General features: G+C 48.5%; 1 protein-coding gene across 1 annotated transcript in view; it reads left to right on the top strand.

Moving 5' to 3' along the window:
• Window positions 1–17,833, top strand: part of Shc3 (SHC adaptor protein 3) — a 131,696-nt gene that overhangs the window by 73,159 nt on the left and 40,704 nt on the right. The window contains exons 3-5 of the mRNA XM_055595140.1: window positions 6,722–6,785; window positions 9,629–9,748; window positions 13,398–13,451. Of these exons, the coding sequence (XP_055451115.1) occupies window positions 6,722–6,785; window positions 9,629–9,748; window positions 13,398–13,451 (238 nt within the window). The remainder of the gene's footprint in view (window positions 1–6,721; window positions 6,786–9,628; window positions 9,749–13,397; window positions 13,452–17,833) is intronic.

The following is a 17,833-nucleotide window of genomic DNA, read 5'->3' as shown; positions in this document are numbered from 1 at the left end:
GTGTGTGTGTGTGTGTGTGTGTGTGTGTGTGTGTGTGTGTGTGTGTGTGCAGGTATGTATATGCGCATGAGCGTGCCTGTGGAGGCCAGAGGCACTGGATTCCCTGAAGCTGGAGTTACAGATGGTTGTGAGCCACAAATGGTTGATGTGGGTACTGGAAACCAAACCCAGATATTCTGCAAGATCAGTACTCTCACTTACCTGCTGAGTCATCTCTCCAGCCTGAGGAAACCGCGATCCAGTTCTGGTTCTGTCCTTGATTTGCTGAGAGTTTGTACAGCTCAGGCCGGGGTGTCTGGTGTTCCCACATGTGTTTCTGTGCCTGGAAAAGTGTATGTTTACAGTGGAGCCAGGGGTGAGACAGGGGCGTCAGGATAGCCTCAAAACCTCTCAACAGTGCCTCCAGTGTTGTTTTGTTTTGAACATATAATGCCCCCCCCAAGCTTGTGCTTTTGAACCCTGGGTCTCATCCCATTGGTGGTTCTGCCTTAGAAAGATGCAGACCCTTTAGATCCTGGAGCCTGGTGGGGGGAGGCAGGTTACCCTGGGATGCCTTGACAGAACCAGACTCTAGTTCCATCTGCTCTCTGCTTCTTGGCTGTGGATATGTGAACAACCAGTCTCAAGCACGTCCCTACAGGGACTGTACCCTCTCAAACTATGAACCAGAATAAGCTCCTCTGCCCTTAAGCTGTGGCTTTCCAAGAATTTGATATCAAATACAGTCACCTTCAGAACTTATGCCTGAGTATGGATCTACTACTGTTTTCCAATGATTGTTTTCTTGAGACTGTGTCTTTGGGGATCATACTCTGTAACTCACCAGATTATAATTGATAGGAATACATGCACATCAAGAATCAGATGCCAGAACTGTATAGTTTATAACTCATCCCCGTTTCCTTCCATATATATGATGGTTGGTTTTAACTGTCAACGCAACACCATCTGGGATCACCTGGGAAGACTGTCTCAGTGGAGGATTGTCTGAATCAGCCTGGTCTGCGGCTGTTGTCTTGACTATGTTAACTGATGTGGGAAGACCCCGCCCACTGTGGGTGGCCTCATTCCCTGGATTTGGGTCCTCCGCTGTGTAAGAGTGGGAAATGTGAGCTGCATAGTAAGCTTACATGCCTTTATTTCTCTCTGTCCTGACTGAGGGTGTGATGTGAACAGCTGCGTTACCTTCCTGCCGTCTTCACTTCTCTGTTAGGATGGGCTGTCACCTGGAGGTGTGAGCTAAAGTAAACCTTTTCTCCCATAAGTCGCTTTTGTCAGAGAACTGTAACCCAGCAACAGAAAGAAAACTAGGACTATGTAGATTCTGCGCCTTGTGCCTGGCTCAGCCCTTAACTCTGACTGCTGTCTATATTGTGTTTCTGTACAGAAGTAAAAAGCAAGTGCCACTCATAGAATTGCTGTGGGACAGGGCAAGAAGGCAGAGGACAGTGCGAGAGTCTCACTCACCCTGCCTAGTGGTGGCCTCCAGTGTCATCTAGCTGCCGTAGATAGTTCACGTTCATAGAAACGTGAACACAGAGGAGAAGGCTGTGGTTAGTCGGGTGTGTGGAAGGGAGTTCAGTTGTCTGATAAGGGTCAGCATTGAGTGCTCGGGGACATTGTCAGCACCCTGGACAGAACCTCCCTGGGCACTCAGCCTCCTCCAGGCTGCTTTCCACACAGGCTGCCAGTGAACTTCATGGTGTCCCACCACCCCCAGCCCACACTTTCCTCCTTGACCCCAGGGATCCCGCCCTCCGCCACTGGTCTCAACAGTCTCACCTTGACTTCTCCCCCGGTCTCTGTCCTATGTCCACTTACAAGGCCTAGTGTTGTCCCGCTCTTTTTTTTTTTTTTTTTTTAAATTTTATTTTATGATTCTGTCTTGTTTTGGCACAGAATTAGCTGAAAATATTTTCAGGACATTTTCATTAGGATCCTGGCTGCCCACCTGTCAGGGGACTTCCATTTCCTGTCCCACGGCTGCCAAGCGTCTCCTCTCTTCTGCTCTGCCAGGACGGCCTGCCCTTTCTTCTCCCTTTGATGGGAGGGTCACAAACCCCTTCTCTGGTGGCTCTTCCTTCTCACCCCTTATGCAGATGTGTCCACTGCTGCCCGAGTTTAGGTTCCCCCTGTGGCCACCCACATCGTTCACAGCGATGGCACCTGCCTCCTGGTCCTACTTGCTGGGACTCTCTGACCTGGCACACGTAAACCAAAAAGACCACCACGTGGAGAAGCCTCCATGTTTTCACAAACACTGTCATTCCTTGCAGGAAACCCCTCTGTCCCTCATCTTAGCTTTGTCCTTTGGGCTTTTGATTTATTATTTTTTTTCCTTTTGGCTTATTTTGAGATGATTGTCTCTTGACTTGCCTAAATTTTTATTTCGATGCCATTTTTTGCAGTAGCATCTCCTTTTACGACATATTACTCCCCGTATCAACCTTCCGCCCAAAGATCATTAGAAAACAATTCTTCCTGAGTTTCTTTAATATTTTCATTAAAAAAAAAATCACAACAGCTTCTATTTGTGATTAACCAAGAACTGATTTACACTCAAGGCATGAACTACAAACTGTTTTCTCCCCGAATAGCTGTCCATCACTCAGCATGTGTATGAACTTAACTTACTGTTTTATGTATTTTTATTTCATTTTTTGCTCTTTCTCCTACTTAAATATAAATGAAAGAGAGCAGAAATCACTGGACTGTTCTACTGTTATGTTTTGATTGTTTCAGTCTGAAAAGTTTCTGTGTAAGGGTGTACCCATCCAAGCGCACACACATGCCTGTGAACATTTGTGCAAAGTCCAGTTCTAAAGTTCTGTGCTGGCAGGAATGAGACTCGGCTGTGAGAGACGTCTGTCCTGTTGATGGGCGGCTGGTGCAGTCATAAACCTGAAGGTTAGCGCTTTGGCAAGGCTGTGTCTGGTGGCTTTCAGATGGCCGCTGAGTGTGCCAAATGTTCCATTTTCGTATGAGTGGGGCACCGGGGTCAGGGTTTAGCTTCTCAAAATGGGGCTGTGCTTAGTAGAATGCTAAGAAGCAATCTCTATTAAAAAAAAAAAAAAACAGCAAGATTGGTACCTGGGTTCCAAAAGGGGATTAAATGGAATTACACAGAACTAAATTATCGCTAAATGAACAAATCGGGAAGGCGCTGCTCACCAAAGCAGCCAGGAAGGAAATTGAGAATAGCTACATTTAAAATTAGACCTTGGAGTTAAAGTAACTAATTTCAGACATCTAAATATTGCTGTTTTTTAATGGTGTGCCATTTCTCTTTCAAGCAGAAATAGACACCATCTCAGGCTGAGGCGAGGGTGTGTGCACACGGGTGATCACGTGAGAATTAGAAACAGATTCTGCAGCCATTCGAAGGCGGCACTTTTTTTTTTCTTCTGACAAGCGTGTTGGTTGGAAGACTTCAGGGGGGATTCTGAAAGCTCACAGGAGTCCCGGGGGCTCACCCAGAGCGTGTGAGCTCAGGAGTCCTGGGGATGCATCCCATACTTGGCATCTTTGTGAGTATGTTGAGACCTTCAGAGAGTTAGCTACTTTGTTGTGCTAAATACACCTCTTGGCTTAATAAATACAGCGCAGGTTTCAGGTGACTCCTTTCTGGCCTCTGTGAGTACCTACACGAATGTGGTACACATGCGTACACTAATATAAACATATGTTCACATGGAATTAACACTTGCTACATAAAAAACAGTCGGGCCTGGTGGCACATGTTTGTAACTGAGGTGTTGGGGAGGCTGAGACAGGAGGGTATCTGGGGTTCATCAACCAGGTCAGCCTGCAGAACTAGTAAGCTCCAGGCCAGTGGGAGACCCTGCCTCAAAACACAAGGCAGGCGGTGTCTTCAGGAGCAGCACCAGAGCTTTAACCTGGCCTCCACACACAGAGGTACAAACATGCAAAATGAAGAAGGGGCGACACTGGAGAGGTGGCTCAGTGGGTAAGAGCGCCTGCTGCTCTGGCAGAGGACAGTCTGGTTCCCAGGACTCACGCTGGGCGGCTCACAACCACCATAGCTGCGGCTCTTGGGGATTTGATTGTCCTCTTTTGGCCTCTGAGGACACCTGCACTCACGTGTGCACTCATCATACATATACACACATGATTAAAAGTAAAACACACCCTAAGATATTAAACAGGTAAAACAAACACTGAGACTTCACTCGTCCCTAAAAAGACAGCAGAGGGCTGGGGAAATGACTCAGCAGGTAAGACGTTTGCTCTGCAAACATGAGGACCTGAGTTCAAGTCCTCAGCACTTGCTAAACAATAACTAGGCTTGGTTGTGCATGCTTATAACCCCTTCGCTGTGTGTGTGTGTGTGTGTGTGTGTGTGTGTGTGTGTGTGGTGGGGTATCATGGGGACAGAAGAATTGCTAGGTCTTACTGGCTGCCTCACTCCAGTGAGAGACTGAATCAAGGAGTAAGGTGGAGAGCGATGGAGGTGCCGGTACACAGGGGTGCGCACATTCATACACATGCGGGTGCTCGGGCGCACATGTACGCACACGCGCACACACACGCATGAACCCGTGTGCTCACTTTGAGCAGATTTGAAATGGTGCCTATCTGCTCGTTTTGCTAGAAGTGCAGCTAGATGGCTCTTACACAACAAATAGGAACAGAGCAGCGCTGTCATCCCCAACATCTGCTCTGCCTTCAGTTTTCCGGGTCACGATGACTCACACTGTGCTGGCTTCCTGGCGCCTCAACTGTCAAGAACCCATTTTCCTCCCCTCTCTCCTCAGCGCGCTGAACAGCGGACATGGAGCTCGCCTCTGCAGCCCCTGCCCTAATTTAACGAGGGCGTCTTCCTGAAGCCCTCGAATTGTGGTGGTGGTTGTTTCTCGGCTAGATGTAGACACTGTGAGGAGTGTTCCACCTGGGAGACTGGCTGGCTGTCTCTAAGGAGCCATTGTTTTCTTGTTCATCCAGCCCATCTCTTGTCCCTGTTTGTTTATTTTTTTCCCCTGTGTTCTTGCAATATTTTCTCCCTCTCTGTGTGGGGGTTGAGAAGTTTGCCCGGCTCTCTTAGCGTTCCTGACACCGCCTTCAGCCGTTTTTCACTTCCAATGAGTCATAGCGTTGAGCTGTGGGTGCCTTCAAGGTCATTGGAGCCACCATCACAGCCTGCCACACCTGCATTTGGACCTCCACAGCCTCTTTGTCTGGACCCTTCTTTATTCCCACTGAATAAGACCCATGTGTTAGACCCCTGCCCTGCTGGACTCTCTGAGGGTCCCCAGTAGTGTGGAACTCATCCCTTGACTCAGAACAGTGCTCAGCCAATACAGTTCTTGAGGCACACAGTCTCACCCCTACACACTCTTAAAGCCTCTGGGTTTTGTAACATGGCCACTCCTCAACTTTGAAGCCCACTACAAGTGAAAATTATCATGGGATTGTACTGAACCTAGAGAATATGCTAGAACATGATGGCTTAGCAGGACTTGAGCGTTGGTGGTTTCTGCTGGTGATCATGGCACAGACTTTGAGGCTGAGGGCTGCTGTTCATGCCCAGCGCTCAGAGAAGGTCCTATGGAAAGGATCACAGGAAATCACGTTAAACAAAGTGAACCTGACACGGGAAGACAAGCACTGTGGGCTGTCTCTCTCACATGGAGAAGCTGAAAACAGCAGACTTGAGTGTGGAATATGTTACAAAAGGTCAAGGAAGGGGTGTGTGTGTGTGTGTGTGTGTGTGTGTGTGTGTGTGTGTGTGTGTGTAGGCTATGTGTTGATGGAAGATGGAGCAAGGAAAGCTGGACTTGATCAGTGCACATCAGTGTGGTAGCCATTAACCTATCATGGTATGTACAGTGAACGCATACTTAACAAGAAACAAAGTATTTTAGAACATGAAACTCAAGATTAGAGTTGAAAATTCAAGGCCCGGTTTCTACTGAATATGAATCACTGTCACACCACCGTCACATTGGAAAACCATCAGCTGAGTGAGAAGCCTGGGTCTGTCTGTCTGTATTTTTTTTGAGATAGGGTCTTATGTACCTCAGGGTGGTCTCAGACTCACCATTATAGGTGAGGATTACTTTGAACCTTGGATTCTCCTGTCCCTCTCTCCAGAGTGCTAGGATTATTGGTATGTACTAGCAAAGCTAGGTTTGTGAGGTGCTTGGGATAGAATCCAGGGCTTCAGAAGCATTGGGAAAGCACTGTACCAGCTTGGCTACAGCCCCAGCTTGCTGGCTGTGTTTAAAATGGGAATCATGTTTCCTCCAGTGGCATTCAAACCCACTTCAGAAGGAGCCCAGTGAGCTGTGCTGGCTGGTTTGGGGTCTGGTCCTGGTGCTCTGACCCTGACAAGACATTGCTAAAGACATGATTGGCATAATGGAAGAACTCACTGGGGAGGGTGGGCTTCAGGTGCTGATTCTACAAATGAAATCTTAGTTAAGCCAAAAAAAAAAAAAAAAAAGAAAAAGAAAAAGAAAAAAGAAGTGTGGTGTTGATCTTTGTACCACGACATGAAGAGAGAGCTAGAATATGGCAAAAGTTTTACGATGACCTGTCTGTGCTCAGCTTAATTCTGCTTGATGGAGAAGAGGCGCTTGGAGGGCCAATTTTCCATGCTAAAATAAGCAGGCTGTTATTTCCCCTGGACCTCTGAGTGCAGACTCTCTGAGTTACATAACCCTGACTGGCATGTAATAACACGACTCTTTCCCTCCCCCAGGGAAGCCATCAGCCGTGCCTGTGAAGCTGTGCCAGGTGCCAAAGGAGCCTTCAAGAAGAGAAAGGTACTGTTGCCCCCACGGTGTGTCTGTGTCCTTCTTCATGTCCTCTCAGGGCTATGCTCCGTCTTCACCCACATAACTGTCCCACCTGGATCTGCTTGTTTCCTAAGGTAAAGCACCAGTCTAAGGCCTTGGCTGCCCCATCTCCCTCAAGAAGATGTTGTAGATGCTCACTGTGGCTTAAACTGTGGAGACAGTGATAACAATTAACAACTGGCTAAGCAGCCATTTCAGCCCATTACATACATGAATTCCCTTACCCCTAATGGCTCACCTGGCAGCTACCCCAGTGGTGTGTGCTAGCAAATACTTAACAACTGGATCCTAGAGTTGGGAGAAGAAAGTAGGACATTGAATTTGTAATGGTGCCAATTAATATGGTGTAAATACTTCCACATGGCTGACTCAAGCTTTCAATGCAAAGTCCCTGGAGTCAGGGAGTGTCACACAGCAGCGCATCACTGTATTGCATTTCCCCCAGGCACGGCAGATGGGGCCTGAAGTACAGGTGCAGTAGCATGGGGCCAGGTAGCAAGTATTTCCCATCTCTAGGTGCCATCTATGTAGTTGTGAGTTTGTGTAAATTAACTTTCAGTAATAGCTGTGCTTAGTGGTCAGCTCATAACATTTCTAAGGACCTAGCATTGGCTTTCCTGAGCTGGTTCAGCTGTGTCATTAGAATGCCCTGTGTTACAGATGACAAAAATTGAGGGTCTGGGCTGAGAAGCCACAACATGAACAGGAGCTGGGGCCATGGTCAAGCCAGACCACTGGCTCCAGAACCTGCATGTTCAACTACACTTCTAGAACTTTCCATTCTGTATATGGCTGGACAAGGAGGGGAAAGTATGTGGGGGCTGGGGAGATGGCTCAGCTAGTGGGTGCTTGTTGCATAAACATGAAGACCCCAGCATCCATGTAAAAAGCCTGGCATGACAGCACATGGCTGCAGCAGCAATGTTGGGGAAACAGAGCCAGGCTGATCCTGGGGGCTAGCTGGCTGGTCAGGGCTGCAGAATTGGTACATTCCGGGTTCTGTGAGAGACTCTGTCTCCAAATATAAGGTGAGAGTTGTAGAGGAGGACACTGACAACCATGGGTCTCCACATGCGTGCACACATCTGCACACACACACAAGATATATGTCACAATAAGAAAAGAAGGAAACATTGAATTAACCTGTCCATCTCTCCTTAGGTATCTGAGAAATAACTAATTCAGCACCCACAGTCTTGACTGTCATGCATGTAGGAGGGATCGGTAGGAAAGCATCCCACACAGAGCCTTATACCTGCCCCAGTCTGGGCTTTCACATCCCACATGGTTTTGACTCCAAGTCACTCCTGTCTTCAGAACTGAGGATACTCGTGAACCTATATGGCAACAGGGCTGGAGCCCAGAACTTAGCGGCTCAGGTTATATGATGGACAGTCCCCTGGGGGTCCTGGGAACCAAGCAAAGCTCTGGAATCCTGAGTACAGGAAGCAAGGCGTCCCCTGAACAGCAGGGAGCACTGTCTCTGAGAGCCATGGTCCTAACGGGTCTCACGGTTCCCGTGTGCTCCTCTTGGTGGGAAGAGAGGGAACTAATGGTGCCTCTCCAGGCTGTGCCCCAGATGCACTGGACTCTCACATGGGGGAGATACGTTCTCTAAAGGGCTCCTTTTGAAGCATTAAGTTAAAAAAAAAGTAGAAGAAAATAAAAATTGTCAGGGATACTAAAGGAAATAGCATCTATCTGGGAGCAAAGAGCCAAAGTTTGGGTATGCCAAACCAGGGCAAACACAGGAGGTAAGTTCAGCAGGATTTCTTCTTTTGAAACAGAAGCTTTCCACTAAAGGTCTTTTTAGACAGGTCACTGGCTGGGCAGACACCCTGAGCTGCAAATCCACTCTGATTGGTTCGTTAACTAGGCTACTTCCCACCGAGTGGTTGGTACACGAGGCCGGCAGGTCTGGATTTGGCCTCTTATCTGCGTCACAGAAACTGCCCATGGTCTGAGCTTCAGCAAAGGGCTGTGACCTTCTGTGTCCCGGCTCCAGTTTATAGACAGCCTCTGCTGCTGCGTTTTCTCTCCTAGTGGGTTAGAGAACTGCAAGTCCGATTAGGAGCTGTTTGGCATCGTGAGCAGTGCATTGTGACCAAATGGAAAGGGTGCTTTGGTCCCAGAGGACACAGGAGGGGGCTTCAGTATATACCCAGAAATCCAGGAGAAGGTGCCTGGCTAGACACTGAAGTGCTTTGAGATCCCCTGTAAGGACTTTGCTGACATGTGGTGTAGGCGCTGATCACAGCCACCCTGGCTCTCTGCCCTGGCTCTGGCTCAGATTCTAACAGGGCTGTCCAGGTGAGCCCTTAACAGAGAGCCACTTCTGGGGAGGACTCCTTTCAGGAGAGAGCCTGGTGACCCTCTGAGGTTGCTCTTAAGCCTCGGAGCTCTGTTGCTTTCAGCTTCCCTAAGAGGCACTCTGAGCTTTGGTGAGCCGAGACCAGATTCTGGTGTCTGCAAAGCTGTGATGTCCTGCCTGTGTGGTTTCTGCAGGTTTATACCTAGGGGACCCAAAGAGACACCAGCATATGGCAAAGGCAGCTATTTCCCCAGAACTTACCTGTTAGGCAGTTTATAATTCCCTGGCTCATTTTCCTGAATGTGCGTGTTGGTATGGGCTCCTGTTTTCCCAGCTTCTCCATTTTACATTTGCCTGTCTCTGGTGCCCCCATAGGCAGGAGCAGGCAGTGAGGGTCTGGTGGGGGTGGGGTTGGTATACTGACATCTCTGCCTCTGCCCTTTCAAGGCACAGAGAGAGTTTAGGTCAAAAGCTAAAGTATCACCCTTGGATTTCACAGCCTCCAAGTAAGATGCTGTCCAGCATCCTGGGGAAGAGCAACCTCCAGTTCGCAGGGATGAGCATCTCCCTGACCATCTCCACCGCCAGTCTGAATCTGCGCACGCCCGACTCCAAACAGGTGTGTGGGTCCAGGCTCCGTGGGCCCCAGGTGGACATCCCAGGGGCTTCTGGCTCAGAGTTTACTGAACCCACACAGAAGCTGCTTGGCCAGGCCTTGAACCTTGGCCGTTTTGACAGTGCACCCACAGACGGATGAGTAGTTCTCTGGAATTCTGCTCTAAGTTATTTCTCTTTTGTTGGTGTGTTTGTAACATACAGAATGGTGGTTTCTGTGCAAATGTCTTGCTGTCTGCCCTTCTTTTGTAGCCATGCTTTATTGGTTTTATGGGTCACATTGTAATCTTCTCCTGCTTGCGGTGGATTGTGTGCTGTGGTTTAATAGGCAGGAGTTTTCTTCCTTTTTGGAGCCACGTAGAGTCCCTCCTGTCTCGGGGTTAATGAGCTGTGGCATCCCTACAGTGTAGGCAGCATGGAGACCCGGGAAGCGCAGCCACACTTAGAAAAGCAAATTCCGGTTGGATGGCTGCATTTCTATGTGATGACTGTTTTAGGCCTGTCTGTCTGTCTGTCTATCTGTCTGTCTGTCTGTCCGTCCGTCCGTCCATCCGTCTGTCTGTCTATCATCTACCTACCTACCATCTATCCCCAAGATGTAGAGACAAATTAGATCGAATGTAGAATGAGAACTAAATCAGGGTTTTGTTGAGACATAATTGACTGCAGCTTCTCATTCTACCTTTTTGTCTCCCAGGGACCCACTGATAATCTCTTTCTAGTAATTTTCTAAGGGTTGGACTAACCATCCCTTGAGGCTGTGGAGCTGGGATGCATGGTCAGCCTGTCTTTGCCCGGCCTGTGGCTGTCTTAAGCTGAGCCACAGCTGTCCATGGAGCTGACCTACTAGACTCTAGATAACCATGCCAACTGGAGTCTGACCTCTGTGGCACACAGACCATCCATTTCCAGGGGCCTTTAGGCTCTAACTCTCTACCCTCCTCACTCATTCTCCACTGAGTGAAAGAGAAGGCCCAGTCAAGATAATGCCAGCACAGCTGGTCCAGGGCCCTGTTCGGCCTTGGGATGGTACAGACAGTCTAGTTGGGTGTTTAATTCTCACTCCCATGCCATATGTTAGCTGGGTCTCAGTGCAGTTTTCCCAGCACCCAGGGGCCACCAGCCAGGGTAATAAAGGAGTCCCAGCATAGGCAGAGCATAGGCTGGGCCTTTCCTGTGTCCTGAGTTTAGGTCCCCACTGTAGCAAATGCAGGAAGCAGAGGTCTCTGCTCCTTCCACCCAGGGAGCAGACACACAGCACACACTCTGCAGCACTGAGGTCCAAGCAGAGGGAGCTGAATCCCTTAGAGGAGAAACATGTGCCACACTGAACAGAACACTGGGCTCAGGTTTCTTACCCCCGTGTCTCTCTCTTGGGAGCTTGGAGGGGCGAGAGGCCATCATGACAGTGATCACAGGTCCTGGCTAGTGTGGGACATGTGAGTTTGTGGTGTGTGGTGGGTGGTATATATATATATAATATGTGTGTGTTTGTGTGTGTGTGTGTATGGTGTGTGTTGTGAAATGTGTATGCTGTTTGTGTATGTGGCATGGTGTGGTGTGTGTGTTGTGTGTGCTGTTTGTGTATGTGGTATGATGTGCATGTTGTATATGTCTGTGTGTGTGTGTGTGTGTGTATGGTGTGTGTGTCTGTGTGTGCATCTGTGTGTACTGTGTATGGTGTGTGTGTGTCTGCAGTATTCTGTGTTTGTGTGTGTGTGAGTGTGTATGTGTGTTTCTGTGCGAGTGTAAACCAGATGACAACCTCAGCTGAAGATCGTTAGACACTGTCACCTTGATTTTTGAAGTAGGGTCTCTTGTTGGTCTGAAGTTCACACATTTGCCCAGACTGGCCGGCCAGCAGGCCCCAGGAAATCTCTCTTCTCTGCCTCCCTAGCGCTGGGATTATAGGCTCCAGTCTCAGGTTTTCCAGTTTTCTGGGGGATCAAATAGGTCCTCATTCCTGTGTGACAAGCAGTTTATCAACTGAGCCATCCCCTCAGCCCTTGAGATGGCTTATGAGAAAAATTAAATAAAGAGAAGGTTAAACACACAAAAATTGATTATGCAGCATTAGAAACTGCTGGGCATGGCAGGGCACACTTGTAAGCCAGTTAGTAAGGAGGTAAAGTCGAGAGGATCATAAGTTCAAGGCCACCCTCAGCGACATGAATTCCAGGTCGGCCTGGGCTAAAAGAAGCCCTGTTTCAACCCCACCCCAAGAAAAGACAAGACCGAAGTCCTAGTCTACTGTTGGGGATTCCGTTGCCTTAGCCTTCTTTCTGGAGCTGCTTGCCCATCAGTAGCAGGATTCTAGGACAGCTCATTAGTTTAGTTGCCTGGGGCTTGGGCACAGGCTGCCCAGCAGTCTCACCGTTTTGTACTCCCTTAAACCCTCAGGTTTCTCTAGATGGAGGTTTTGCAAATGTCAACAAGCAAAGTCAGCATTTTAAAACAGTTTAAATTTTCTCTCATAATAGTATTTTCTGCTGGGGATAAGGGCGGAGACCACTGCTCAGAAATAAACCTGGCTGCACTGAGATGGGACTGGGAGCTCCTCTCCACACAGGAACTTTCCTTCAGTGTCATCCTATTGTCTTTAAAAAGATAAAAATAGCATGGAGGACGTACATAGCTTTGAGAATTTAGGGCAGCTTCTAATTCGCTCTGTGTCTGCTGAATTCCACAGATGCCACAGCTTAGAAACCTGACGGAAATTTTCCACTTTAAGATGAATGCGGAAGAGCCGGTGAATTATTAGAGGGACTTAATTCTTCGGGGCTGGCCTTCTGATTCACACACATCCGATTTGAACGGGAGGGAGTGAGACAGGATGTCCTGGCTCTCATTTTGGGGGGAAGCAGAAATTACAATTTGTAACGTTTTGGTACGATATCGTTCCTCTGTGTGTGTATGTGTGTGTGTGTGTGTGTGTGTGTGTGTGTGCACATGTGTGTGGTATATGCATGTATGTGTATGGGTGTATATGCACATACGTGTGAAGATGTGTGGAGGCCACATGTCATCCTCTGCTGACCTCCATCAGGCAGTGTCTGCCAGTCGGTTCAGGGTCTCCTGCTGGTCTGAAATGGGCTCATTCAGCTGGGGTTGCCTGTCCAGCTAGCCCCAGGGAGCCACTCGTTTCTTCCTCTTCAGTACGGGGATTGTGGTCACCACACCCAGTTATTTTTCACGGGGGTCTGGGGGATTGAACCCAGGTCTGCCTGCTTGTACGGCGAGCATTTTACCAACTGATCCCTCTCCCCAGGGGGCTCAAGTTTTCTTGTTGAGACCCTGACCTCAGATTGGAGCCTTGATTTCACAGACCTGGAACTACTACACTTCTCACTTTGAACAAACCACTTGGTCCCTCTGGCCTCATGCTCTGTGCCTGTAAAACGGGCTCACCACAATTCTCACTCCTCAGCAGCCGGGAGGCTTAATAAGGCCTTCTAGTCCATCAGAGAGATGGCCGCCACCAGGGCGCGCACCGGGAGGCAGGCGCGCTCCTGAATCCGTGGTTTACAGGTGTCGTTCCCTTCGGGGGACTTTTCAGGAAATCCTGGCATTTGTGTTGTCTGCCAGCGCAGCAGGCGCTGGGGAACGTGGGAAGGCACTAACGGTCCCTCTCGTTTCTTGTCTCCGCCTGGCAGATCATAGCGAACCATCACATGCAGTCCATCTCCTTTGCCTCAGGGGGAGACCCGGTGAGTGACCTTGGCTCATTTCTCTTGCTCTTGCTGGGGATTTCTGAGAAGAAACCTCTGCTTCAAAGATGTGCCCCTTGAAGGCATGACACAAAAGTGTTTTGTGCTGATTTTAATGAAACCCCAATTTATGTTTCTAATAACAGTCCAGCTGTTTTAGCATCAGTTACATTTCAGACTGGGTGGAATTCCAATCTGATAAAGCGCCTGTGCTTGGAAAGTAAAGTAATCATGACCCCTGAAGCTTTGATTCCAGATGTTTATCCCTCATGGATTCAGAACTCCTTTGCCTTCCCACTCTCCTCTTCTCCCCTCCCCTCCCCTCTCCTCTCCCTCTCCCTCTCCTCCCCTCTCCTCTCCTCCCCCCCCCTCCTCTCCTCTCTCCTCTCCTCTCCTCTCCTCTCCTCTCTCCTTCCCCTTCCATTTCATTTTTCTGTATTACAGACTGAGCTGAGAGCCTTGCCAGTGCTAAGCAATCACTCTATATTAAGCTATTGCTTGACTATTATTTCAGTTGTTATTTGGTGTATGGGTGTGGTAACCTATGACCTGGTCCTGCCATTACTTTCCAGCAATGAGGTGTCAGGAGGGCTGGCAGCATGGCTTCCTTGAGAGGTAGCAATAGCCCCGTGTGTCTGATCAGTCTTGCCATGCTTGCCTTCCTTGGTTGTTTCCCTACTACATTTCCAAAACTACCTCAAAGACAGGTGGGTAATACAAAAGGGAGCAAAAACCTGAGGGAGGAAGAAGGGAATGGGCCTGGCTCTTTCCAGCAGAAGAAAGGCTCTTTCCTAATGTTCTCATATTAATTTTTACTGTTCTGGGTAAAGTTTTCAGCAGTTAAGAACAAAAAATTAAAAGCCCTCTCTATTCATACACGGGAATGGCACAACCAAAGAAATGCTGTTTGCACACTTTGGAAGTCAAAGTGAAATTTCTGGCTCTGCCTATACCAATTAGCAATCAAGACTATCCCCCACAGACATTCCCACAGGCCAGCCTGGTCTAGATGGTTTCTTAGTTGAGACTGTCTGCTGAGGTGGTTCCAGGCAGTGTCAAGGTTGACGTTAGAGTTATCCAACACACCGTCAATTCACCTGGGGGGTAACCCATGGTTTAGATTCCAGCTCTCGTGATCCAATCACTTACCAGTGATGGGGTTCACCAGCTGGGATCACACCTTCCTCACTGGAGCAGTTTTTGAGGAACCATTTAGACCCCAGCAATGTCCTCGTGTCCGTGTAACCCATACCCCACCTGCCTGAGTCTGACGCCCACACCCAGGCCAAGAGCTTCAGCGTCATCCCCTCACCTCTAGCTCAAAGTAGTTTCCGTGGCTGACTGGTGGCAGTGCAAAGGCGCCACCACAGAATCTTAAATGTTGGTGGCCACCCAGTTCTCATTTGCATAGCTAGCTCCCCCTTCTGGAAATTCTCTGAAATCATGCTTAGTGATAGAAGGAGCAGAGGTGCACATAGTGAGACCTTGGGAAACCAAATACATCGTCTTTTGTCTTTTGTTAAAAATGTTTCATTTTTCCAGGATATGCTCAAGACTATAAACCCTTCCAAAGATTGTATTATTCTTATCTGAAACAAAAGAAGAAGAAGAAGGGACTAGCTGTGTGGTGAGGCATACCTATCATCCCAGTATTCAGGAGGCAGAGGATCTGTGAGCGTCCAGCCTGTGGCTAGCCTGGTCTGCACACACATAATATGTAAGAGATCTCTCTTAATAAACAAAAGGCTGAAAACGTTCAGTAACATCTGAAATGATCTCTAACATCTTATATTTTCTGAGATTTTTCCCCCTCACCCCAAAACTGTCCTGGTTCAGGTGTGAGGAGATGCACATAATCCCAGCATGCAGGAGTTGAGGTAGGAGTATTTTGAGTTTCCAACTAGACCGGGCTATGGAGTTTTGTCTCTTGAGACAAAACGATTCTGGGCTCCTTATTGTCTTGCTAACTGTACATTTTTGCCTTTCTTCTCAGTCCACCCAGTAGGAAACAGATAAAAATGACAAATGGCAAACAAGTGAGACTTGAAAATACCATTAATCCTTCCTTCTCCACAAAGGACTATGTAGTGATGGTAGCATACCCTAACTCCAGCCAGGCACAGTGGTGCCCGCCTGTCCTCTCAGCACTTGGGGAGGCAGAGGCAGGCAGATTGCTGTGAGTTTGTGGCTAGCCTGGTCTACAAAGTGAGTCCAGGACAAAACAAAACAAAAACCCTAAACAAACAAACAAATAAAACCACCCCCCCCCAAAAAAAACCCCACACAGCATATCCTAATTCCCAGTGTCCAGAGATCACCAGGAGGGTTTAGGGAGACGGCTCAGTAAAGCGCTTCCTGTGCAAGCATGAGAAATTGAGTTCAATCTCTAGAACCCGTGTGAAAAGGTGCACACCTATAACCCAGCACTGGGAGGGCAGACATGGGGGATCCCAGCTGGCTTAACTGGTGAGCTCCAGGTTCCAGCAGAAGGCAGACCCTATCTCAAGATAAAGGCTGAAGAATGGCTGCTGAGCCTGACCACCCCTCAGCAGCCTGCATCACACTCAAGAAACAGGAGAGGAGGCCACACAATGGCCCATCTCAGAGGGTCTTGGGGACTGAGATCAGGGACGGAATAAGTACAGAACAAGACCCCCACAGCCTCTTCTCTGGAATATGGTGTGCCCACTGTACAACTGGGCAGTGCCAAGGACACTTCTGAACCCCAATACACTAGGAAACAATGCCAGATAAAGCTCGGGACCAATCACAGAATGGCTATGTCCTAGCTCGGCCATGGTCCATCTGAGAGAAGGACGTTATATCTTATATCTTCCTTGGCTTTCCTTTCACAGCCACAGTGTAGTTTCTTAGACTATGAAAAGAACCAACCCGCTCTAGAGAGAAAGAAAGGAAGGAAGGAAGGAAGGAAGGAAGGAAGGAAGGAAGGAAGGAAGGAAGGAAGGAAGAAAGAAAGAAAGAGAGAGCGAGAGAAATAGGAGCTCCTTGTATGCCCACTAGTGCTGGCTGGAACTAATGTTGTTCCCTGGCTATATATAAAAATTAAGCAATAGACTCCTTGTGTTTGGATGTTTTCCTTCAACTCTAACCCCCCGTCAGAGTCGGAAGCTACAAACGAAGACTGTACATCTGATCGTACGCAGTTACATTCATGTCCCACAAAGACAGTTTGTTGAAATGAAACGCACCCCCTCCTGCCTTCTTTGTGTCTCTGAGCTGCCTGCCAGAGTCGGTAGCTCCACTACCATGGTACCCAGGTGATTTAATTTTTCTGCTAATTTCTTCTATTCAAACACAACCTTCACTGTGGCATTCATAGGCGCAAAAGTGACAGAAGTTTGGGTCAATTAGGGCAAAAGCATCAACTCTGCTTCTTGAAAAACCCCAGCTCCTGTGGTGTGGGAAAGCTGGCTGAGAGTTTTAATCTCAACCCTGTAACCATACCCAGAACTATCTCAAGACGGTTGGACAGATGCTCTAAGGCTCTCAGTGAGTTTTAAAAGACTGTGGAAAGCTAAACCTGGGGCTGGAGAGCAGAGTCCAGGGACCCAAAGGTCTGCTCTGCTGGCTAAGATGTTCCCGAGGCTCCTTAGGACAGTTGTGAGACTCTCACATCCCGTGGGTCTAGGAGGAAAGTGAAGAATCATAACCTGCAATCCATATTTTTGCCAACAGTTTTAAATACTCAGGAGAGGCCCCTCCACAGATACGAACAGAGGCCATTTTACAGTCTTCTGCCCTTTCTCCAGTATTTCCCAGTTGGCCTGGGAAATATTACAGAGACCAGAAAATGGGCTCTGTTCAAGATGAGCCACAGGGAAAAGGGCTCTTCTGTCTGCACCTGGAAGAATCCTCCTGCTTCTGTTCTCCTGCAGGCTTGGAGGGCACCGTGTCCACTCCTCCTTCCCCACATCCATCCCCTCCCCTCCACGCTCCTGGCAGTATTTTCAGGATCTGTGTGATCAGGAGAGAAGGCACTTCCTCAGGTACATGTCAGCACAAACCACTGCAAGGCATAAGGAGCAGGGGATGAGCTTGAAGCCTTTGGAGCATAAGGTTTGGAAAACAACTACAAAAACAGGCTGACCTTTCAAGTTGTCCTCTGTGTGTGCGCCAGTTCGTTTTAACCCTCACCAACTGTGTTATCACATAGAGTCACTTGGGAAGAGAACCTGAATTTGAAAAGTGGCCTGTGGTCCAGACCACTGTGGGTGGCAGCTGTCCTTCGGCAGGGCTCCCAAACAGGAGAAGAGAGGAGAAAGGACGCTGAGCAGAAGGAAGCCAGCTAGGGCCCATACACTGAGTCTCTCTCTGCTGTTGTCTGTGAATGTGAAGCTATAAAGTCCTGCCCTGATGTCCTC

Source organism: Psammomys obesus, unplaced genomic scaffold (assembly GCF_907164565.1).
Source record: "Psammomys obesus unplaced genomic scaffold, mPsaObe1.curated_primary_1811, whole genome shotgun sequence".
In the NCBI taxonomy this organism is placed as follows: domain Eukaryota; kingdom Metazoa; phylum Chordata; class Mammalia; order Rodentia; family Muridae; genus Psammomys; species Psammomys obesus.
This window is presented reverse-complemented; position numbering and strand designations above follow the sequence as displayed.